Below are 26,586 nucleotides of genomic sequence, written 5' to 3'. Positions count from 1 at the left end.
TTAGTTGTTTGACTGTTTTTGTGTAATTTGCTGTGTATGTTAATGTAATGCAACGGAGAGAGATAGTTTGTGAATGAGACGTTAATGCGCACTGATTATGCTTTGTTTGTTCAGCTCTTACGATGATTTTTTGGAGTGAATAACGATGCAATAAACTTGATAAACCATCAGTTAAGTTTGGCCATCATTCGGACGGTATATACGCTACAATCTGTGTCCAAAAACATCTTGGGATAAGGTTTTTACACTGACAGCTGTACAATGTAAGATATAGCAACTCCGGTTGTTTGTCCGAGTTAGCAACAGTAACTAAGGGGTGCGGGGCTTACCGATAGGTCAATTGTCACTAGTAGAGAGCCTCCTAATTCAAGTAAAAATTTTATGACGACGAGTAACGCTGAGAACATCAAAAGCTAATTCGGCTTGCCATTCGTGATCCTATTTACTAAAATAGCTATGAGTGAATGAAGAAATGTCTGAGCTTTTATGTCATTGTTAAAATACTTCATAGCTCAGACCCATCTGGAGCAAACTTGGGCTTGGTGTAATTATGATCACAAAATGCTCAGCCTCTGAATTAAATGTGAATCATTGCATTTCAAAGAGAAGTTGAGTCACCTGTTCTCAGACTACAATCAATAGGCTATTTCATGCTTAAATATGATCAGATCTGTTCCAGATTGCTATCATTTCCCAAAATTCTGTCCAAAAAGATTATCCATTTGAATGAAATTTTGTCATGACACAATAGATGTCAAATACAATTAAACCCAGTGTGAAGAGACATACTTTGTTCCAGCAGTGGCATAATAAATATAATCTGTGGAGTCATCTGACAGTCTGTTAATCAGATAATAATCAGTGTGTTCAGTAAACTAATAGTATAATATCATCAAGCATTAGGCCAAGTTAGCAATTTACATAAAGAGGAATAAAATTTTTGCAAGAAATATATAATCACTATAAGATAAACTGATGCTATCATATTTTTTTACTGGCCATTACAGGATCATGACACCACATGTATTGCATTACATTCATTTGACCATAATGCAAGATCACTGAACACTGTCCTTTTCTCTCAAATAGAATTACCAAGAGTAATACTACTTTAAAAAGGAAGGATTGTAGTCCTCAACACAACAGGAACCGGTAATTGTCTTTTTTCCAAATTCAATTGACTCCTCGTTCAGACAAATGAGCATTTGTTTAAAACAATGGCAGAATAAAACATCAATCAACATGCTAGAAATAAGGAATATGAAATCAAAATGATAAAAATCTTGTCTGTATCTATATAATAAACAATAGCTTTATCTCTTAGTGAGGTACCGACATTGAGGTGATTGATAACAGCAATACTTTACACTCACGGAGCCCTGCTAAATCCAGCACACACTCACACACACCTGTAAATCCATGCGCACATTTACAAACAAACACACAAAAGCATAACTCTATCATATGATGAAATTATTTAAGTTAATACTCTATTTGAAAATATAAAGATATTTCTTTGAGCTAAAAAGGCTATTGTTTCAGTCTTGGTTGAGCTTTTGCGTCTGTTGGGTCAGAAGTGGCTGATCTTTGTTTCTGATGCTCTTGCAAGGACAGTTATTTTCTGATGAATACTGGCAGGCCCATTTTAAAAGCATTGAACTGTAGAACGTTGAAGGTTTGTAGCATGCACCAAACCATATCCAAGGATATGATAAAGGATTTTTTCTAGAATGGCAATATGTATTGGAAATCTAGTCTTGGCTGGTTTTATGCTCAGCTCAGAAACATGCACTGAATTTCATTAGATGTGAAAAGGCATGATCTTTTACAGGGAGCATTTATAGGAACAGATGGTGAATATGTCCATGTTCCTTGAGAAAGTTGCTATAAGTTTAGATTGCCTGACATTTATTTAGCACTCTTTTACTCTTTTCATTGCCTTTCTGAAAACCTCAGAGAGCTGTTGATTATTGAACTATGATTATTGACAGAAAAAAACTACATTTCTTATTAGGTAAACAGAATGCAGTTCGTTATGAAACAAACCCCTTCCCTCTAAGGAAACAGTCTATTGACTACTTCTTAATGAAGATAAACAGATTTGTGGGTAAAATGATTACAGGGTTGTTTGATGCTGTGCTTGGGCTGTTTCCTTTTCCACTTAGTTGCTTATTGGCTTTTTAAGACCTGTATTGATCATAGTGGTCCATGTATTTCTTTACCAATGGCTAGTAATTCTAGAAGTATGTACGTAACAGTGAATATTATAGTTATAGTTATAGTTTTTTTTTGCAAAAATAAATGAAGATAGACAGAAAGATGAAGACACCACAGGTGAATAGGGTAAAAATGTATCTAAAAGATATCGCTATACTTCCCCCTTTTGATTAATTAAGACAATTGTTTGTATTACAAGTTTTCTAAAGTTATGGTTATGCCAATGAGGCATTGTGTAATTAAATATGCACACATTTGCATATATTTCCAAAACAGAAAACATACATCGCCCAGAAGCAGACTCACATAATCAAGCACATCCTGCCCCAGCGTAAAAGCCCTGGGCTGCCCCCCAGTCTGCTCGTTGTCGAGGGCATCCCTCTGCGGTGCCCCCCTGCAGCATCTACATCTGCTCCGATGCGACCGGAGACAACACCCTGGCTGCCCCGTCAAGCTTCCCGCAGGACAACAACACAGCCCGTCCCTCAGGCCGCTAGACCCTCCAAACGCTGAACGAAGCAGCCCAGAGATGTGGGGAGCTGCTCTCGACCAGGATGTGGTGAACGCACCACTCCATCCCCCGGAGGAGGGCCGGGTGGAGATCAGTTTCTACAATCTCATACAGGGTGTGGTCCGGCAGTGAGCAACGCTATGCTTGCTCATTCCCAACCATTCCCCCTTCACATTCGCCAAAAACCGAGATGAAGACAGGGTTTTACAGCCCTTACTTCATCGTACCCAAGAAAGGTGGTGAGTTACGTCCATTCTTGGGTCTGCAAGTTTTGAACCGGGCCCTTTACAAGCTCCCATTCGCAATGCTGAAACCCATTCTCATGTGCGTTCGTCCCCAAGATTGGTTTACAGCAATCGACCTGAAGGTCGTACTTCCATGTCTTGATTCTGCCTCGACACAGACCGTTTTTTTTTGGTTTGCCTTCGAGTGTCGGCGTATCAATACAAGGTCAGTACAGTCAATACAAGCCCTTTGGGCTGTCCCTGTCTTCCCGCATCTTTACAAAATCGTGGAAGTGGCCATTCGCATTCTCAACTATCTGGATGACTGAATGAATGGCTCATTCTAGCTCACTCTCGAGATCTGTTGTGCGAACACAGGGACCTGGTGCCTTAGGCACCACAGCCATCTGGGACTTTGGGTCAACTGGGGAAAGCTCTCCACTTTGCAAAGCATCTCTTTTCCCAGTACGGAGTTAGACTCTGTCAATATGATGGCGTGTTTCACCACAGCGGTGGTCACGCCACTCTGATTGATGCATATGAGACGCTTCCTTCAGCATTGGCTACACAGCTGAGTCCCGAGATGGGTACTGTGCAAGGTCAGGGAGGACGAGGAGCAGGTCACATTATGGTTGTGCCTTACTGGACCACCTGGACCTGGTTTTCAGACCTGATGCTTCTTGCAACAGTCCCTCCCTGGCGGGGCACCATATGACACCCGCATCCGGACCTCTGGAACCTCCATGTCTGGCTTCTGGACGGGACGTGGACGGCTCTTTCCATCAGGAAGACCCCCGGAGATGCCCGATCGGTTCTGAGCTTTCCTTCCTGCAAGAAGGGTTGAAGTGGAGGCTGTTCCCTTTCACCTTGAAGGTGTATGTTGCTGCCATTGAGGCATTGGGATTTCTCTGTTGTCCTTTCTGGTCTGCAGAGAGCTCCCTTTGGGCCGTTTGAGTCAGGTAACCTTAAGATCCTGTCTCTAAAGTCTGCGCTCCTGACCGCGCTCACTTCCATCAAGAGGGTGGGGGATGCTTTTTTGGTCAGTGAATCATGCCTGGAGTTTGGGCCGGCTTCTTCTCACATTATCCTGAGACTCCGGACTGGATACGTCCCTACATTTCCCTTCCGAGACCAGGTGGTAAATTTGCAAGCACTGCCGTCAGAGGAGGCAGTCCCAGCCCTGGCATTGCTGTCCCGTTTGTGCCCTGAATGTTTATGTGACCCGCACGCAGAGCTTTAGAATCTCTGAGCAGATATGTTGATTCCCCATTTGTAGGGACCCCGTATGATGTTTCATTAACAAAGTTCGGGAGGAGCATGTTCAAATGATCTATCCAATCATTATGTCATCCCAACCGCTGTCAGCAATCAGTAATCAACATGTCTACCCAATCAGCACAAGTGGAGGATTATATAAATACCCAGGCAACTCAACAATATTCCTTGACAGGTTTTCAGCATCCCTCCTCCACCCCGTCTTCCTCACACTCACCTGGTTACTTTCCTAACCAGAGATACGGGGGGAGTACTCTGGGTTCAGGCCAAATACCGAGCTCTGAGCCCTCTCCTCGGACAGCATGCCAAATACACATACCATTTATTCTATCCGACTTATTTGTAAGTGTGAACTCGTGAATTGTCAGTTAACATAACGTTGTAGTGACTGACAGATGGGGAACGTCTTGGTTACTGATATAACCCTCTTTCACTGATGGAGGGAATGAAGACATTATGTCCCCCCTGCTTAGGGTTGGGTATTATTTGAATTTTAACAATTACGGTTCCGATTTGCTTATCGATTCCTAATTTCTATTCCAATAAGGTAAAAAAAAAAAAAACCTTAGATACCATTCACATTTATTCTCATTGCAAAACATTTAATTGTAGCTGAATACCATGAACAAAAATAAACAGGCTAAAGAGCAATTGCACAAGGAACTTTTGCATATGGGTTATAAATATACCATAGCAAAAACAACAACTACTAATATAAATTTCAAGCATTATTAAAGAAAAACACTAAAGTAAACAGTCAGTAATTAAAAGCAATTGCAATATACAAAAATACAAATAAATACAAAGATATGATTGAAATAATGTCTTCTCTTTATGGCTACTCATCATATGTGAGCACACACACAGTTGACTATAATAGTTGAATAACTTGTTAAAGTAAATGGCTATATTTATATTGATTATACTTGTTTAATTTATATTCTGATTATAGAAATCTTCCACAGTGGCACGAAAAATGCAGCACTCTTGCTGTTTCACTGAATTTTAGCACATTAAATAGGGACTTTGAAGTGATTTTTATTTTTGGAGCAAGCCAACCAGGAAATCACAGTCCAGGTCACTGCTGTGAAATATTTCACGCTCCAAAGACAGATTGTTCTTGCATAAAACAGCTGAACTGTTTTTTTTAAGTGGAAGCAATCTTTTTACTCTTCTGATATACTGAAGCTGTTCCCTCTTAATAACATGAGAAGGTAGAAGCAGCCATCTGGTGATGGTACAATAATGAACAGATGTGTCTTCACCAAGATCACATTGCCTTTGTGACTGCACATTTTGTTGTGCTTATTATCCAACAAGTACCCAACAAATATATTAAAACAAACATCCACTACCATTCAAAGGTTTGGGGTTGGAAAAAAATGTTTCATTGTTTTTGAAAGAAGTCTCTTATGTTCACCCTTACAATGTTTTCTATTTTTTTTTTTTTTCTGTGGCCAAGCTGAAATAGTCATTTTAATATACTGATTAGGGTTCAAAAAACATTTTTGATAACATATTATACATGTTATTAGAAAACATGAAATAAACATATTATTTCCAACATTAAAAAACAGTTGTGCTGCTTAATATTTTTTTAGAAACCATGTTTTTTTTCAGGATTCTTCGATGAATAGAAAATTCAAAAGAAAAGTGTTTAAAATATAAATCTTTTGTAACATAAATGTCTTTACTTCACTTTTGAATAAAAAAAAGAAAAGAATTTGATCCCAAACTGTTGAACGGTAGTAGATAAATATTATCTATTTGGGAGAGTGTGACTTGTAATTTATTTGATGCACATGCACACGTCTTTGAAGATGGACCATCTGTTGTGTAATTTGTACTGTTTGTCTGTTACATACTTGGCCATACTGACTCATGCAGATTACAGATTCACTGAGTGATATTGTTGTTCATACAGACCTTTATGTCACCCATTTCTTGAGCAAATTATTCATTGGATTTGGCAGTGCTTACAGCCAACAGACTCCAATTGCCTATTAATGTTTTAGGCCAAACAGCCTCCAAATGTTTTGCATAACCTGTGTGAAGTATTTATTTTAAGGAGTTGATTAAAGGTGGTATAGGTCATTTCAACCCATTGTTTTTTAGATGTGGAAGGAAAATCAGATGACAAGAAAATTGACATTTTAAAGCTTTTTAATGTTAAGTCCTTCCATAAAATACATTTCAGTTAGCTACTAAACATCAAGGATGTATTCTGCGAGGCCAGTCAAACGAAAATTGCATATTCTTATACTTGTAAAGGTCACTGCACTGTACCTTGTTTGATTTTTCTAAAGTGCAGACCGCTTTTTTGGTGAACTCAACACAATAGTTTTCAGTATTTTTTTTTTTTTTTTTTTTTTTTTTATTTATTGGTCAACAAGCAAAATTCCATTTGCAAGCATTTTACACAGGAAAACATGAAACATACAGGTGCATACATACAATTATGTATATACAAGCACCCATAAAATTAAAAAGTAGAATTAAATAAAATAAACAAAATAATAATGTTTACATTCTTATTGACCAAAGGTGTAGGCTGAAGCTAAAGCTTATATTATGCCTACCCTTAACTCCACACAAGCAGCACTAATTAACACTCATTTAATATGACAATTATAGGATTTTCTCAATGTGTATTTTATTAATTATTATTATTACCACCATTATCACTACCAACACTGTCATCATTACCATCATTACTACTACTATTATTAACATCACTATTCAGTATATCTTTTCATTACCAATCTTTTATAAAGTATTTTAAACTGTATTAATGAATTAACCTTTTTTAATTCATCAGGGAAACTATTCCAAAGCTGAACACCTTTATTTGATGGGCAGTTTCTTCTTAAATTAGTTCTACAATATGGTATATCAAACATATATGTCCCTCTAAGATCGTAATTACTATCTCTCAAGCTGAACATAGCTTGCAAGGAATGAGGGAGGGATTGTTGTCTTGCCTTATACACAAGTTTAGTAGTGTACAAATCTACCAAGTCGTAGAATTTTAATGTTTTCAACTGGATAAACAAGGAATTCGTTGGAGTATTAAATGGGGAATGTGTAATTATTCTGATGGCCTTCTTTTGTAGTAGAAAAACTGGAGTAGTTCTAGATTTATATGTATTTCCCCAGATTTCTATTCCATATGTTAAATATGGAGTGATGAGAGTACTGTACAATATATATAATGCACTTTTGTTCAAAGTATGCATTTTTTACAAAAAGATAAACCCTCATCTTTGCATAATTGCAAAGGCTTTATCATTGCAGATTTAACATGACCCACTCTCATTTAAACACAGTCCTAGTATGACACATCTGAGTCACATTTTATTTCTATTTTATTGAATTATGCAAAATTATTACTAATTCAAGACAATATAATGTGGTTTACTGTTTAACCTTTGCAAAATGTCATGTAAAAGACACATTAGTTTGTGTCTAGTAGCTGAATGCACATGAACAAAAATTAATAGGCCTACATAAGTGAAAAAAAAGTTGTGTGCCTGGCTGAGTTTCTAGAAAGTAGCTAAGAAAGCCAGTGACCACTATTTTGAAATTACCAGCCTTGACAACTAAAGTCCCTGGTTTAAATAAGTGAAATTAATCGTGAAGTCCAGATCTATTCTAAAGGCAGGAACTGCATTTATGCTTAAAGGGTTAGTTCACCCAAAAAATAAAATTCTGTCATTATTACTCTCACCCTCATGTTGTTCCAAAGCCGCAAGACCTTCGTTCATCTTCGGAACACAAATTAAGATATTTTTTATGAAATCCGAGAGCTCCTGATCCCTCCACAGACAGCAGATAAATTATCAATTTCAAGGCCCAGAAAAGTAGTCAAAATATTGTTAAAATAGTCCATGTGACTCCAGTGGTTCAACCTTAATTTTATGAAGCGATGAGAATACTTTTTGTGCGCAAAAACAAACAAAAATAATGATTTTATTCAACAATTTCGTTCTAGCCTGTGTCTAATTTGTATATTTGTGTAAGAAAGTTGAGAAATCATTCTAAGTGTTTTCGAAAATAAGTAATATAACATCAGGCCTTACCCACTGTACATTAAAAATAATCATTTTGATATTTGCTCTATAAAAAACAACATCTGTTTTCCCATCCCAACCACACCATCTCTTATTTATCCATATACCAGGATGATAACTGTTAGTCATTGATTTTAATGTTTTTTCTCTTGTAAACATTTGTAGAATCTCTCAGAACATGAGAGATTCAAGCTTTCAATTTAAGAACATTTTAGACCTACATAATTTCTGCTAATTGAAAAGATTCTGTCATTCTGTCAAGACTAATATACAAATCCTTTATGTTGGATCTTTTTAAAAGTTGGATAGACATTCCACAACACATTTAGTGTCATCACTGAAAAGAAATGATGTGAAATCAATATCGTCACTATGCAATTTCTACATTGCACGTTGTTGAACTAACTATGTTGTGTTCTATTCGTGTGTATTTTAGGATATTTCCAATAATATGTTGTGTTATAGGGGTAGAATAAATGTAACAACCAAAAAATAGTTACTGCTCAACTCAATTTACTGATAAAACACCAAAATCTACTTCTACTAAAAGAACTATCATAAATCGGTTTTCATGCCTCATGAGGTGGCTGAGTGTTCAAGGCGATGAACTGCTAAACCATTAATGTCTGTTCCCATGGGACTGCATTCCATAGTTGTTAGGTAATGGAGTTGTCAGAGGTTTATTTCAAAATGCTTTCAAAGATGTCAAAAATGCACTGTCTTCCCTCCAAGACTAATGAGTTTATATAATAAATCACCCTGCATTTAGCTGTTACTAAATTGCTCTGGTTGCAGAGTATAAACCAAACCATTATGATGGGCTAAAATCCATTCCAAAAAGAAGAAGAAAAAATACACTACACAATCATGCCTGCAATCAGTGATGCTGATTAAAAATTCAGTTTTTGTAGATTAAGAAATGAACGCCTATTTTAATTTGTTCAGTCAGCTTGAAGAACAATATGAGTCTAGATTTTTAAACATAGAATTTCAGCTGTAAGAAATTATGCCACAGCATTTCCACAGGTAAAATATAAATGCCTCATAGGCAGACTGTTAGCACCAGCTCAGGGAATGTTGAACATACTCTCAAATTAAATTCTTTTGAGACAATGAGTGGCACGTGATAACCTCATTAGCCCTTTTATGTACACACATGGATTGGAAAACATTATGAATGCAACTAAGATTGAGTGTGTGTAGGTGTGCGCAATGGTTGTTCAGGAAGTTGCACTTAAATTATACCTTGATTAATATGGAATCGTATTAAAGTATAGGCTACCATTTGTGAAGATTGTATAAATTAAGCTTGTAATCAAATAAATGAAATTTTTACTTCACTTAACACTCTCCTTGAGCAAGTACTGTGCAATGAGTGCACAGACCATTAATACATTTCTCAGCTGAGAGTATTGGTTATTTTTAGCGAAGATTTTAACTTGAATAATCACGGTCAAGTCAGCCTTATGGTTTTGTTACGCAATGCTTTGATCTGATTTTCTCAAAAAAGAAAGGTTTTCTAGGAGAACAAAGAGTATGCTGGAAGCAGGAACAGCAAGACATTTTCCAATATTCAGAAATGGTCATCTGTCTGCTTATTTTCTTCTAGCTATCCCAACTATCATTATCCGAAGCCAGGGGCGTAGCCGTCTTTTCATAAGTGAGGGGGACAGAAATGTCAGGTATAATACCTGTTTTTTTCTGACCTCTGTCTAATTGACAGATTTAATTGATCTATTGCTTTTAATTCAGTAAGATATCAAATACACTGCTGAACAATAACCACTAATATGTAAAATATTTTCCCCTATATTTTATGCCAATTTTATGATTGGTTTATGCACTACAAACACTTGTGCATTAAAGGGTTAGTTCACCCAAAAATGAAAATTCTGTCATTAATTACTCACCCTCATGTCGTTCGACACCCGTAAGACTTCCATTCATCTTCGGAACACAAATAAAGATATTTTAGTTGAAATCTGAGTAATTAATGACAGAATTTTCATTTTTTGGGTGAACTAACCCTTTAAGTACCCATGGATTTTATGCAATGTTAAAAAAATATCACTGAACAAGGCAGTGTAGTTAAAAAATTACAATTGTTCAATGTTTTTGAAAGAAGACTTCTGCTCACCAAGGCTGCATTTATTTAATAAAAAATGCGGTAAAAAAATAATACAGTGAAATATTATGCCAATTTAAAGCAGCTGTTATCTATGTGAATATATAAAGAAATTAAGTAATTTATTCCTGTGATCAAAGCTGAATTTTCAGCATCATTACTCCAGTCTTCAGTGTCACATGATCCTTCAGAAATCATTCTAATATGCTGATTTGCTGCTCAAGAAACATTTATGATTATTATCAATGATGAAAACAGTTGCTTACTTAATTCACTGCTGAAAACACTGCTGCTTAATTTTTGTGGAAACCATGATAGTATTCAAACTTTTGTGGTAAGATTAAAAAAGAGAGAAATTCATACTTTTATTAATTAAACATGCATTAAATTGATCACAAGTGATATTTATAATATAAATAAAGATTTATATTTAATAAGTGCTTTATTTAATGCAAATAAATGCAGTTAATTTAACTTTCTATTCATCAAAGAATCCTGAAAAATAAAATGCATCATGGTTTCCACAACATTTTTAAGCAGCACAACTGTTTTCAACATTTATAATAATCATACATTTTTCTTGAGCAGCAAATCCTCATATTATAATGATTTCTGAAGGATCATATGACACTGAAGACTGGTGTAATGATGCTGAAAATTCAGCTTTGATCACAGGAATAAATTACACGTTTACTAGCTCAGTTACATAGTAAACAGCTGTTTTATATAATAAATGCAGCCTTGGTGAGCAGAAGATACTAAACATTAAAAAGGATGTCAGTTAGCACTGCATTATTCATATACTTTATTGTCAATAAATACCTTGAGATGGCTTGAAAAACACACACATATAATGTCGAAATCATGTGTTTGTCGTCGCGTTTCATCAGTCATAATTCTCTTTATTTAGCTGCTGGTTCAGCGCTGTGAATGCCTTTGGAACGTGATTACTTCTACGAATCCGTTTTGGACTTTCTGTGAGAGGGCGCCCTCCGGCTTCGAGTATGAATTGGAGTGTTGCACGAGAGTGTTAGCACTCCATGGTGTTCAGAGCGCCTTGTTTTTGGATACGAATAAAATGACAGGTCATGTAGATTTATTCACATTGGCTTCTACGTAATCAAACTTGCCCGTGTAACAGACGTAGGCCAGTAAGAGCGGTACGACTAGACGCCGGTTCGAATCCCCCACGGAGCGGGTCGACTTGGACCGGTGAGACTCGGTAAAGTGCGGGGGACGAATTTACGTTTTATTAAAGGTGCGGGGGACACGTCCCCCCCGTCCCCCGCGTAATCTACGCCCATGTCCGAAGCTTCTCCAGACTTTTAAGGTTTAATATACTTTTATCCTGTCTGCTATCTTTGAGACGGTGAACCACCATATTCTTCCTTGACCTGAGCCTCATAACAACTGTAAGTTGCTAGTTCGAGTCTTACCTCAGAGGCAACATTATAACTTCCCCGGAGAGGAAGGGTGTCCAAATAACATCAAATAACCATGGTTCGGTTCTTGGTCCCTTGGCTTTAAGTCCCTTGGACTTGGCATATGGCTTTTATAGTCACTGCAATGTAGAACATACACTCACCTAAAGGATTATTAGGAACACCTGTTCAATTTCCTCAGAATGGGAAAGAAAGGTGATTTAAGCAATTTTGAGTGTGGCATGGTGTGTTGGTGCCAGACGGGCCGGTCTGAGTATTTCACAATCTGTTCAGTTACTGGGATTTTCACGCACAACCATTTCTAGGGTTTACAAAGAATGGTGTGAAAAGGGAAAAACATCCAGTATGCGGCAGTCCTGTGGGCGAAAATGCCTTGTTGATGCTAGAGGTCAGAGGAGAATGGGCCGACTGATTCAAGCTGATAGAAGAGCGACTTTGACTGAAATAACCACTCGTTACAACCGAGGCATGCAGCAAAGCATTTGTGAAGCCACAACACGCACAACCTTGAGGCGGATGGGCTACAACAGCAGAAGACCCCACCGGGTACCACTCATCTCCACTACAAATAGGAAAAAGAGGCTACAATTTGCACAAGCTCACCAAAATTGGACAGTTGAAGACTGGAAAAATGTTGCCTGGTCTGATGAGTCTCGATTTCTGTTGAGACATTCAGATGGTAGAGTCAGAATTTGGCATAAACAGAATGAGAACATGGATCCATCATGCCTTGTTTCCACTGTGCAGGCTGGTGGTGGTGGTGTAATGTTGTGGGGGATGTTTTATTGGCACACTTTAGGCCCCTTAGTGCCAATTGGGCATCATTTAAATGACACGGCCTACCTGAGCATTGTTTCTGACCATGTCCATCCCTTTATGACCACCATGTACCCATCCTCTGGTAGCTACTTCCAGCAGGATAATGCACAATGTCACAAAGCTTGAATCATTTCAAATTGGTTTCTTGAACATGACAATGAGTTCACTGTACTAAAATGGCCCCCACGGTCACCAGATTTCAACCCAATAGAGCATCTTTGGGATGTGGTGGAACGGGAGCTTCGTGCCCTGGATGTGCATCCCACAAATCTCCATCAACTGCAAGATGCTATCCTATCAATATGGGCCAACATTTCTAAACAATGCTTTCAGCCCCTTGTTGAATCAATGCCACGTAGAATTAAGGCAGTTCTGAAGGCGAAAGGGGGTCAAACACAGTATTAGTATGGTGTTCCTAATAATCCTTTAGGTGAGTGTATGTTGCTTGATATTGCGAATTGGTATTTGTTATATTCCTGTTTTTTTCTTCGTAAACAAACACTCTGGTGTCTAGCGCAGTTTAACAACTTCACACACTTTGTTATTCTTCTAGTTATTTACCTATAGTGGCTAGTTAATCATAAGTTTTACACATTCCCAGAAAATTGCTTACTTCTGCATTGAAAATATAAGGTGGCTACTTATATCCAGAAGTGTAATGATCCTACTGTGTCCAGCCCACTTTTCAGATCATTCTTACCCCCCATTTATATGTAAGGAACTGATTTTTGTGTGTATATTTTGATGAATGCAAATAGAACTGAGGACTTCCATTGCATGCTAACAGAGAGACCTGTCCTGTAACCCTAACCTTGCAGCTGGATCCTTTCATTATTTACACTCGAAATGATAATGCCACCTATATTTGTGCACAGCTGCGCCATCTGCATTTCAACAACATTTGTCACAAAAAACGGAAAGGGAACTATTGTGCATTGGTACAATTATTGTATTCATTAGACCTGGCAATGATCCATGATCAGGCAACTGAAATAATCTGGCTGACCCCCAAACCTCTTGAGAGCACAGTTAATAATACTCCATCCAAAAAGCAAGCTCAAGGACCGATTTATTCATCCCAGTTATTTCCATGTAATTTGCTTAAATCTCTATCATTGCTTGAAGAGTTTTGATAGTTCTGCTAAAAATGAATGATTAATGTTTTGTGTTATTGCTAAAACAATTTTAACATTTATCATATTTAAATTCAACCATGCATTTTTTTTTTCAGTGATCCCATTTCGATTTCCAGAATGCACTTAAAGCATGGGATGCATTTGCACCAAAGAGAAGAGTAAATCTGGGTTGTTCAGCAGCTGCTTAAACATTTTCTTGTTTATGGCCTTTAGCTGCACAAGATGCACTGGAAACAAACAAAAATCTGACTTAGTCTGAAAGGTTATGACAGATTATAATTTATTAAATGATTGAATCTTTGAACAGACAACAATAGAGGATGTTTACAATGTCGGAATAAAAGCTAACACTCTGTAGTAATATAGACATAGAAACCTTATACTTTAGACATAAAAAAACAGAAATGATTCCCACTCTTCGGCCAAGCAAAAAAGGTGTGCAAAATTGAATACAATACAGTTCAGTTGTATGCTATAAAATTTTAAGCCTCACTTTTAAGAAAATGTTGTAATATATTTGTTTCCATCCATTTCTTCTTCTTTTTTTCTTTTTTTAAGAGGTTACACTCAATTTTCTTAATCTGTAATGAAATTTAAACTGGTCAAAGTGCAATGAATCACTGCAGGTAACTTTGGCACCACTTTAATTTTACAAAAATAATAATAATAATAACAATTAAGGCAGCAATTAAACTTACGTTTTCCATTTTAATAGGTTATTTATTCACAGTGAAAAGATAAAGCTGAATGTATTAAGGGAAAGTGTTACTGAGATCTACCAGTCTGATGAACACAAAGGAAGCTGTCAGGCTTTCCAGATTGTTGCTTGATTTAGTTATCGACTTTTCCTGAAAGTGGTTAAATCATTGACCCAGGAAGAATACCACCATTATGAACATTCATCAAAATATAACTTACAAATGTGGTCTCTGTGCCATGTTGAATGAAGCAATAGTTTACGTGTTCCTTTAAAATACATGCATAAAGAATAAAACACATCTGGGACTTTTTACAAACATTTTTTATCTGCAAACAAAATTAAGCTACAGAGGGAAGTGTAATGATAGCTACTTATTCTGCGTTTGTTAATTCTAGCAATACACGTAGTAGGTTTTAAAGGGAGTAAACAGCCAATACTATGATTCAAACAACTAAACATTTGACTGGTGTGCCTGGTGGTAACTCCTAGCCTACTGTAGCTACACCTCTGAAAGACGGTTGAAACTTTACTCTTGTAGTGGAATGCCTATAACACACAATTAAATGCAACAGATTTTGGCTCATTCTCGACAGAAAACATACTCTGTGTAGCTTGTCCAGATTTTGTCCTCGTTTGGGTCATTGCTGGAATAAGCGCACGTGCCAGTGGAGCTGCACGCAACCATATGGAAGCCAAACTCTGACAGTTTGTCAAACGCCTGCTCGAGAAAATTGTATTTCAGATAATAGCGTGATGTGTACCTCTCCGGAGGTCGGTCCGGGTCTCTGCTCTCGTTTAAAGTGTCTCCGAACACCTCCTTAGCCAGAGAAGTTTTCCCGCACACCGTGATCCTCGCGACCCGTCTGAATTTGGCATCTGTTTGTATGTCTCTTCCGATTGTATACGAGCCCCGGTAACCGACTGTGATGAAGCCCGACTTTTTGGACTCCATGGAAGGAGAATGAGCGGTGCTGACGACGGACAGTATGCGCGAGGTGTCGGGTCCGACCAACGGAGTCGCGCTCGCGCTCAGCTCCTCCGAGTCACTCTGACAGATCTCGTCGGTGATGGAGTTGTCTTTACTCATTTTGGGATTTAAGAGCTTGGACAGGTCCCGCAGCTGAAAAAACTCAGCCTCTCGCTGTAATCTGCTCTTTTCTGGAAAATAGTCAGGCAAAACCAGATGTAGATCCCGTAGGTAGTCTAAAATGTAGCGAAAAAGAAAGCCGTCCCTGTCCAGAAAAAAACGACCTTTGCTGTCCCGTGCCAGTTCTGTCGGTGTTTTCTTACTAAACATGTTCCACAGGAGAGAATCCGGTACGGATATTAAAGTCGTATGCCGTGTCACATACACTTGTCCTCCTACATTTAGTTCAATAATATCAGAAAACGGAGACGCGGAATCCGCGCCGTTTGATATTCCACACTCGGGATCTGCCAAAGCCATCACGTCTCCTCAACTAAAGGTGCCAGTTGTTCGCGATTGTGCAACGGGTTTCCCAAAGACTCAAGATAACGGCAGATGTTTGTTTAAATAGGTTGTGGGAGGGGAGAGAAGACGGCTGATGTTAACGCTTTATTGGCAAAATGGGACCAACTGGTGTCGTGCCTCCTGCTGATGGAGATGCTACACTGACCCTTGATGTCTCAAAAGGCAACAAAATGTTTAAGTGATATAAACTTACACTTAAATGTAGATAATAAAATGGGGGAAAGCAAAGGAATATGGCTGAACGAATCTTCTCACAACGGGTAAAATGGTATTATAATAAATTAGTGTAACTTACATTTTCTTCCATGTCCTTCCAGACCAAGGAGTGTTAGTGGCATCTAGTGGTAGAAAGTCGAAGTTATGGGACTCAATCTTGAACTCAGTTGAAGAAAATGGACAGATAAGATGGAGTCAGCCATTATGTTTCCACTATTTTGCCCATGCATTCTCATTTTATACATGTGAATGAAGATGCAATGTTAAATTTGCAGTAATCAGTAAAGATCTTCAACTACTTCTTAACTCAGTAACACGTGGTAGCCTACATTACAGACGTATTTCGTTCTGTTGATGCATTCCATGTCATAAGCAATAATTCCATCACACAAAGCATCTCATTAGTGTCTGAATCAAAACAGAGGAGGGCAGCTGAGGTCAGTAATTTGCCAGCTAGGATTTTTGATTTGATGAATCAGGGCTTTTATATCTATAGGATTAAGATTTTGGCAGCACCATCAGAGTGCCAAATCTCAGTCATTGAGAGGACAAATAAAGTGTGATCCACCATGTTGATGGAGGTTTATAAAGCAGACCTCATGCCCTGACTGTTTCTCTTGTTTAAGACTGTTTCCTGAGGTTCACATAATAATGAGGTAAATGAGAAATTTTAGGTTGGCATTAACTATGAGCAATTGTTAGCCATAAACCTACTTATAGTTAGCTGTACTATAAACAGAACAACAGAACCAATATTGTGTGCATTGCTTTAATCTCTTGCTTGCACATGACCTTTTATGAGGAGAGAAACCTCCAAGTTCGCTACTATGAGTGTGACACGCCGTCTATCCTATCAGCATGAGGAACCCTATACTCAGTCGACTCACCTACATCCCTCGACAGTTTTCAGCATCCCTCCACCACCCCGACTCCTCACTCTTGGCTTGTTCCTACCACAGCCAGGAATATGGGGGAGTACTCTGGGTTTAGACCAAATACAGAGCTCGTATAGCCCTCTCCTCGGACAGCATGCCAAATACGCATACCATTTATTCTATCTGTCTTGTTTGTAAGTGTGAACTCATGAAGTGCTGAAAAATTTCTAAATATCTAAAAATATGTCAAAATCTGATGACAGTTCACTCTAGTGGTCTATCAGCAAGACCTTTTAAAATCTTGATATGAATTGAGGTAGGAAACAGAAAGCCGAATTGCACTTTGCAATGCATTTAATTTTTTATACGAGCCAAAACATTATGCCTAATATGCTTTTGGTCCTCCGCCTGTATGGACTCTACAAGACCCCTGTGGAATCTGGCACCAAGCCGTTATATCCTTTAGCCTAAGTCCTGTAGGTTGAGAGGTGGAGCCGTGGATCGAACTTGTTGGTCCAGCACATCCCACAGATGCTCAACTGGATTGAGATCTGAAGAAATTGGAGGCCAGGACAACATTCTTCCACTGCTCCAAGGTCCAGTTTGAAGGTGGACAAGGGTCATCATAGGCACTCTGATTGGTCTATGGCTATGCAGCCTCATATGCAGCAGTGCTGTGACGCATTCCTCCCATAACCATCATTAATATTATTTTGTGACTTGTGCCACAGTGGACCCTCTGTTGGCACGGACCAGTCGGGATAGCCTTCGTTGACCTTGTGCATCAATGAGTCTTTGTGGGTCAGGTTTGTGGTTTGTCCCTTCTCATCACTGTTGGTAAAATCTCACCACTGCTGACCCTGAGCAACCCACAAGCTTTGCCGTTTCTCAGATACTCTGACCCAGTCGCCTTGCAAAAACAATTTGGCCCTTGTCAAGGTCGCTCCGATCTTTATTCCTGCCCATTTCTCCAGCATCCAACATGTTGATTAGGAGAACTGATTGTTTGCTTATACCATCTATTCTTCCCAGACCTTAATATGTTGCCTTGTTAGAAAAAGATCAACGATATTCGCTTTATCTATGACTGGTCATGTTTTAGCTTATCAGTTTATAATTGCATATTTAAAATTAAAATCTTTATAGGAATAAAAAGGTGATTTTAAATTTACAGCCACAAAACATGGTTGAATAAAAGAACAAACAATGTAAGATTAAACATTGTCTTACAATTCATGAATGCAACATCCTACCAGCAATAAGCATGCAGCCAACCTCTGGACTGAAGACAAACAAACAAGATTCATTCAGACTCCAAACACAGATTTGTTTAGTAAATTCACAACCAATGAAATGCTGCACACTCAAATGCAAATGGATTGTGCTATAGTCAATCTGTGGAGACAGAAAAAGCCACCAACGCACTTCAAAAAGAATATACAAAACATATGGGTCTGTGGAAGAAAGATTTGTTCACTTTCATTCAAAGATTCATTCAACACAGAGATAAGACACGGCCAAGGCTCATTGATGCTCTTGGGGAAGCGAAGGCTGGACCGTGTGGTCCGATCAAACAGACGAGCTACTGTAGCTCAAATTGCTCAAGAAGTTAATGCTGGTTCTGATAGAAAGGTGTCAGAATACACAGTGCATCGTAGCAATGGAAGAAGGTGGCCTGGTCTGATGAATCATGTTTTCTTTTACATCACATGGATGGCCGGGTGCGTGTGCTTCGCTTACCTGGGGAACACATGGCACCAGGATGCACTCTGGGAAGAAGGCAAGTCGGTGGAGGCAGTGTGACGCTTTGGGCAATGTTCTGGGAAACCTCGGGTCCTGCCATCCATGTGGATGTTACTTTGACACGTACCACCTACCTAAGCATTGTTGCAGACCATGTACACCCTTTCATGGTATTCCTTGGTGGCTGTGGCCTCTTTCGGCAGGATAACAAAGCAAAGTTGCCACAAAGCAAAAAATGATTCAGGAATGGTTTGAGGAGCACGAGTTTGAGGTGTTGACTTGGCCTCCAAATTCCCCAGATCTCAATCCAATCAAGCATCTGTGGGATGTGCTGAACAAAAAATTCCGATCCATGGAGGCCCCACCTCGCAACTTACAAGCCTTTAAGGATCTGCTGCTAACATCTTGGTGCCAGAAAACACAGCAAACCTTCAGGGGTCTAGTGGACTCCATACCTTGACGGGTCAGGGCTGTTTTGACAACAAAAGGGGGACTAACACAATATTAGGAAGGCGTGATCAATATTATATAATCGATGCCTGATCGGTGTAATGGCGTCAGTATCAGTGGCAGTATACCTCATCTGTGTATATAGTGGTGCTGTTAAAGCCAGCATCACTATAACTGCACTATTTTCAGTGGTTCATGATGACTGAATCTGTGTGTTGTTGAATGAATCTTTTAAGTGAACAAACAATCTTTGCACTGACTCATATCTTGTTCACTAAAGTCTCTTCTTTTTGAAGTGCTTTGGTGGCTTTTCCTGCCTCCACAGACTGACTTAAGCACAAGTCATTTGCATTGGATTGCAGCCTGTGAAGGAGCATTTCATTGGTTGTGAATCTAGTAAACAAATCTGTGTTTGGAGTCTGAATTGATTTTGTTCGTGAATTAATATATAAAATCACAGCTAGAAAAAAAATGGAATATTAGCTTAGCCTTAAATATATGTAAAATTTGTTTTCTACATCTGATCTGACCTTTGACCATTTTTAGGGTGCTGTCATTTATAACAGTTTTTTTCCTAAGTAATAAAACAATGGAGTGTTTCAAAAAACATTTTAAAAGCTTTATTAATCCATTTCATCTTGTGCTATATTTAATTTGGAAGTCACAAATTGAGGTGCAACTTCGTTGCCTGGAAAGTAGTGAAAACATGTCCTTGTGTTTCAAAAACATTACAAAATCTTTAACAATCCATTTCTTGGAATTCCAAAACAATTATTGAAGCAGAAGTGAAAATCAACAACACACTTATTTTTCAGTAGGCCACACTTTCCACACGTTACTTGATTTTAACATCATAATTTTTGGAGCATCCCTGCTAGTCAGTGTCGTGAGGCCACTCGATACTTTCTGGACTTTCTGAAGGGTTAGGGTTAGAGCTTTTTCCTCTCTATCTTTTATAAACTTACTAACATCAACCTAAAACACAGACAAAACGGCTATGATAGGGGAGCGCGGGGCACAACCTAATGCGGGGTTAGTTGTAACACGCATGTTTTAACCCTTTCCACACATGCCAGAATGACGAAACTTTTTGAGAAAAATTAGCACCAAAATAAAAAAATCTCTGTAAGATATTACTGAACATTTATTTAACCATAGCAAAAGTACATTTCTTACTTAAGTTTAGTTTTCATCTCTGTTTTTTGTGTTTAATTAAAATAAGACAATTATTTATATTTGACAAATAAGACAAATATTATTTTAATCTTAAATCTGTTATTTAACAGTTGATATAGTTCTTTAATGCTGATCTAACCAGCAGAAGACACGAGCCGGGTTTAAATCCCAGTTGTGCAGGTGTACTGCGTTACAATGAGCCCCTATTAGAAATATGCCATTATTCTATACTTTTAGGAATTATTTTGAGAAACCATGAGAAAAGGGTGAATAATGACTGAGAGTCAATGGTCAGAAATTATTAATTATTATAATGTTTTGAACTATGCTGTTTATTTAGCGACGTGTTTGTTGTCAAACTCAAAAATGAGTATATTTTTAATGATTAAAAAATGCCATTATTTTATTTTAAAAAGTTAATAATTGTATTTTGTTGACAAAATATTTTAGTTTCTCTTGGATATTTTTTTTTATTATATCAGATAACATTTTAAGCTGTCATTTGGTCATGTTACATTGTGCCCCACCACATGTTACAATGTACCCCACCTATGGGGCATGTTGTCACATTTCACTTCCATTCTTTCGGGGTAAATCAAGAAAAAAGTATGCACTGTATTAATGAAACAAAACCACATAATTGTACTAGACATGTGTGCAATTAATGTGGGAAAAAAATAAATACTCTGAACCCCAAGTGGATTTACACAAACTGAGAAAGTCAAAAAGCGTTAGGTTGTGCCCCGCTCTCCCCTACTGCCTGCCAGTATAATGCCACCTACACAGAAAATATGTATCCCCTTAAAGGATTTTGTCATTTATGCATAAATCACAGATTTATTTGGTCTTCGAGTTATTGATTTTACAAGATTTTCCAAAAACTTTAGAAAACACATTTGGATGTAAAATGATTTTTTTTTTTTTTTTGTTATAAAATTTAATTTATATGTATTTCCTAGTCTAAAATGAACTCACAATGGAGCTTTGACAGCATGTGACCTAACATGTGCCTATGTCTCATTCACTTCCTTGAGATCTGCTCATGTTGTAATTAATTCAGTTTTTAACCCGTGTCTTGATTTTGTAATTGTTTCTTTTTGTCCAGACACCAAGGACGAAAATAAACTTGAGGTTGGGAACAAGAAACTTAGTATGGCTGAAAAGAATAAAGCAAGGACATATATTTATCAAGATTTATAGTAATCTTCAGTCATGATACTTGACTGCTCACTTGGTTTAGATTTTTCTCCTATCATAAAAGGAAATCAACAAATAATTTGTTTTTGGTTTTTTTTAAAGCATGCAAGTATTTGCTTTGTTTACTGTTTTATGTTTGTTAACTTGCAGTCTTATTGGCTTAGTTAAAGACTCATAATGCTTCATGAAAATGTCTAGTGCTGCAATCAATTAATCTGCCGATTATTTATTTACATAATCTGATTTTAAAAAAACAAATATATTTTATATTTTCATAGAGAAAAAAAAATGCTGCATCTTTTAAAGCAGAAAAAATGAGTGTATCTACGGTGATTCTCAATCACAGAGCACCAACTGCACATTTTGCCTTTATTTGACACCCAGTTCAATTCATGAGTACTTTAGTGATGAGCTAATGAGCGCAATTCATGCACAACAATGGGAAATAAGCACTTACTGAACCAGAATGATGTTAACGCGTCAAGACTGCCTTGAAACGGTTCTATAAAACATAAGGCACTCAAAGAATAAATCCAAAACTTAAATCTTATCATTGAAAACTGTTAACAACATTACCCGCTGGAAAGCCTAATAATGTACCGTATATGAAAATACATTAGCCAGTATGATAAGCTATATTTCTTTCACTTCACAAGGGTCACACTCATGTGACCCTATGAGGAACCAGTGACAGAACTCAGTCTCTGACACTATTGCAAAAAGAAATTCCGGATTTCACAAATGCTGGAGATACACACTTACTGTGAATTCTAAAGATCATGAAATATGGTGTCATATCATGTGGTTTTATTATTCTGTTTTCAAATTCTATCCATGAAAGCACCCTGATTCCGTGAAATTATTTTAATTTCAACCTGTAAAAAGAAGATATTTTTCTAATGTGTGGCTACATCGAATTACTGTTAATAAGGCCATTTCTGAAGTTTACAACTTCCACTCAGTATTATATATAGTTATTAATGTTCATAATAAAAATACCATTAATAATAATTTGTTATTATTAGACCTATTATTATTTATTTTTTTATGTTTATGTTTTATGTAGTTGTTTTTTTAGTATTAATAAATATTTTGTGGAAATACATTGTAACATACAAAACATGATTGAAAATGACAGTTTGACCTGTGATTTAATACTATAAGGTAGTCACAAATTGTGAAACAATGCGCTTCACTCTATTGTGGTTAAGTAACCTTGGAAAGTTGGCGGTTGGTTGTAGGAACAGTAGTATATAAGGGCGAACGTTATACACGCTGAACTCACAGTAGGATTCATTCCTCACACAATGATCAGAAAGGTACTGACTTCTAATCATTTATTTCATTCAGTACTGCTTTGCAGGTAAAATGATATTAGATCATGCATCCAGCGTTCATTTTTATTTCTCTTTTACAGTTAAAATTCAAATGCATCAAAAAGTATTCATGCTGTTGATGGGCTATGTAACAGTTTTTATCTTTCCTTTTCTCAGGGTGTTACTGAGAGTTTTGGGGCAGCAGTTTCCTGTCTGAGCACATCTCATCTGACAGATGAAGTGATTAGGAGGAGTAAGCGAATGATACTGGACACGCTGGGAGTGGGACTGCTGGGAAGCAGTACTCCAGTCTTCAACACAGTCCTTCAGAGCAGCCAAGTAAGGATGCTGTTTGAATAGAGGGATATTGTTCAGTTAACCTCCCTTTATGTCTGACTCTTATGCACATTTCTTTGATCATTTATAAATTAGATGCAGCATGCGCTGGAAAACAGCAAGGTCTGGGGAAGACCAGGGTTATCTCTTCCACCTCAGTATGCTGCCTTTGTTAATGGTGTTGCGGTAGGTCATTTTAAATACTCACCCCTTCAGATACTCTGATAAATACACGTAATACCTGTGAAAAAAAATCTGCATAATCAAGGAGGTCCCACTAAAGCATGTATGTATTCTCTCAGATGGGTGTTTGATTATGGGATGTATTCCTGTGCTATTAGGTGCACTCTATGGACTTTGATGACACCTGGCATCCAGCCACTCACCCCTCTGGTGCCGTGTTGCCTGCTCTCCTGGCACTGGCTGAAACACTGCCGGCTAAACCCTCTGGCCTGGAGCTCTTGCTGGCTTTCAATGTAGGCATTGAGGTTCAGGGGAGACTCCTGAGGTTTTCTAAAGAGGCTTACAACATTCCCAAAAGGTAAAAAATATATATATTTTATTTATCTACTATTTAAATTAAATCTATAATCAAAATAGATCAAATAAATGCTGGCCCCCATTTTATAAATGTGTTTTTCAAATAGACAGTAATCATTTTAAATTTGAGCAAATGGTTGAAACTGAAACGTTATGATATTTATGGAACATTAAAGTAATTACAAGTACTGAATGTAGCATGAAAGTAGCAATCTATATATACACAAGACAGAAAAATAACCAAAAAAAAGTTAGCACTGTATAACTTTCATTTATAAATCATTAAATAATCATTAAATATTCAGTAATGATAGGTAATTTATAATAACGTATCTATATCTATCTATCTATATATATATATATATATATAGAGAGAGAGAGAGAGAGAGAGAGAGAGAGAGAGAGAGAGAGAGAGAGAGAGAGAGAGAATCTGCAAATGCATTTGCGTTCAAAGCTGAATTTTCAGCAATGCATTTTTACTCCAGTCTTCAGTGTCACGTGATCCTTCAGAAATCATTCTAATATTCTGATTTGCTGCTCAATAAACATTTCTTATTATTATCATTGTTGACACGTTTTTGTCAAAAAACACTTTCTCAAGAACTCTTTTGTTCTTAGAACAAAGAAATCTTTTGTAACATTATAAATATCACTTTTGACCAATTTAATGCATCCTTGCTCAATAAAAGTATTAATTTCTTATTTTTTTTTAAACTGACCCCAAACTTGAATAGTCATTTCAAATTATTTGAATAATGATTAATTATTCATAGGTATATTTAATGAAATACTTTAATGGGCTTTATTCATAAAATGCAACTATATGAACTATATGGCTGTCCACACCTTTGCTATTTAATTAATGAAGATTTTTTTTAATTATTTATTTATTAGATATTTATTCTGATTCATGTGTCCCTCTCAGATTTCACCCGCCTGCAGTTGTTGGGGTTATGGGCAGCGCAGCTGCTTCGGCTAAACTTTTGGGTCTCCCAGCAGCCCAGAGCATAGCAGCTCTAGCGATAGCCTGCTCATCTGCTGGAGCTCCCATGGCAAACGCTGCTACTCAAACCAAACCTCTCCACATGGGCAATGCTGCCCGCGGGGGTCTGGAGGCCTCCCAGCTCGCTCTCCTCGGCCTTGAGGGTAATACACAGATTCTGGATCTAGAATCAGGCTTCGGGGCCTTCTATCCAGATTATGTCCCTCACCCACTGGCTGAGGTCACCCCAACTTCCCAGTACAGGTGGGTGTTAGAAGAGCAGAACATTGCACAGAAGCGCTTTCCCGCACACCTCGGCATGCACTGGGTGGCGGATGCAGCAATAGAAGCAAGGGCAAAGTTTTTGGATAAATACCCAAATGCAGATCTCAGTCAAATTAAGAAGATCACACTCAGAGTGCCCTCATCCAGATATGTAGACTGCCCTTTTCCGGTTAGTGAACACCAGGCCAGACACTCCTTCCAGTTCAACTGCTGTACAGCACTGCTTGATGGTCAGGTCACAGTTGAATCCTTCAGCAAAAGCCAGATGAACAGGAGTGCCCTAAAGGAGATGCTTCTGAAAGTAGAGTTGGAAAATCCACAAGACAATCATTCAAGCTTTGAAAAGATGTATTGCGAAATTGTTGTGGAAACAACACAGGGGGAAGTGTTCACTGCACGCTGCAACACTTTTTACGGTCACTGGAGGAAACCACTAAGTCAGGAGGATCTGGTGAAGAAGTTCAGGGCAAATGCTTCAACTGTGCTGACCGCTGATGTCATGGAGGGTATTATTTACACTGTAGACCGTCTGGACACAAACCAAGACTGCTCAATGCTTTGGTCATACATGCACTTTAATAAGCACATGATGCATAGAAATGAGTGCCGCTACTCAGCTTTGGCTTGAATTATTGTGTAATGTCACTTGCATTATTGAGACAATTGTCTTATTGAACCCTGTCATGACTTTGTTCCTCATGTTCTTGTATATTTGTCACCAATAGTTTCTAGCAAACTTTTGATGGTAAATGTGATTGTGTAAATTCTGATGAGGTGAGAAAAGCATGAGAACCACTGTACTATTGTGATTGATATCTTGCATTTTGTATTTCAACCAAATTGTTACAAGTTTTCATTTAGAGATTAGCAAGTGTTCATTTTGGACCTTTTCTATTATATGCATCTTGTGTATTGAGGCTAGCCTATTTCTGAAATGTCATCCAAAAATTCCTGCATTAAGTAACAGTACTCTTTCGTCAGATGTAGTTTTTCCCAGAAGTTCCTTTCATTTGTCAAAATGAAAGTGAAGAGAGAAAACAATACAGCTTTGTTCATTTTTACACTTTCTGAATGAAGGGTTTCACATCATTTTCTGTGGATTTTGTCACCACGTTTTCTTTTCTGTTCTGTATTTGTTTATTGCTGAAAATAGCAGTTTGTTGTATATTCGTTTATGTAATAAAGTCACACAAATTTTGGTGTTCATAAGACTTTGTTTTTGAAAGAACATTCTTAAAAATAAAGGTACCATTTTGGTACTTCTACTTTTGGTACAACCTTTTTCCACAATAAAGAACCTTTTGTGGCATGGGAAATGTTACATTTATGTTAAAGGTTCTTCATGGAACCATCAATACCAATAAAGAACCTTTTTTGAATTTGATCAAAATACAGTAAAAAAACAGCGATATTGTGAATATTACACTTTAAAAGAACTTTTTTCTATTTTAATATAAAT

General features: G+C 37.6%; 2 protein-coding genes across 3 annotated transcripts in view; one reads left to right on the top strand and one right to left on the bottom strand.

Moving 5' to 3' along the window:
- The window catches only part of acod1 (aconitate decarboxylase 1), a 56,598-nt gene extending 30,158 nt beyond the window's left edge, over positions 1–26,440 (top strand). Inside the window, exons 1-5 of one of the 2 annotated variants that reach the window (XM_079821334.1) lie at positions 22,954–22,987; positions 23,162–23,323; positions 23,417–23,506; positions 23,662–23,861; positions 24,786–26,440. In XM_079821334.1, coding sequence (XP_079677460.1) covers positions 22,976–22,987; positions 23,162–23,323; positions 23,417–23,506; positions 23,662–23,861; positions 24,786–25,755 — 1,434 coding nt within the window. In that variant the 5' untranslated portion in view covers positions 22,954–22,975 and the 3' untranslated portion in view covers positions 25,756–26,440. Of the gene's footprint in view, positions 1–22,953; positions 22,988–23,161; positions 23,324–23,416; positions 23,507–23,661; positions 23,862–24,785 lie in introns of those variants that run through there. The other variant, XM_079821335.1, reaches the window with a different exon arrangement.
- Positions 14,090–16,022, bottom strand: kctd12.1 (potassium channel tetramerisation domain containing 12.1). The gene has a single exon (XM_079822249.1). The coding sequence runs from the start codon at positions 15,964–15,966 to the stop codon at positions 15,100–15,102; it is 867 nt and encodes a 288-aa protein (XP_079678375.1). The 5' UTR covers positions 15,967–16,022; the 3' UTR covers positions 14,090–15,099.
- Positions 26,441–26,586: the final 146 nt, after the last annotated feature.

This window comes from Gobio gobio (assembly GCF_949357685.1).
Source record: "Gobio gobio genome assembly, chromosome: 7".
NCBI lineage: Eukaryota > Metazoa > Chordata > Actinopteri > Cypriniformes > Gobionidae > Gobio > Gobio gobio.
Note: the sequence above shows the minus strand (reverse complement) of the source record. Positions and strands in the feature narration are given on the sequence as shown.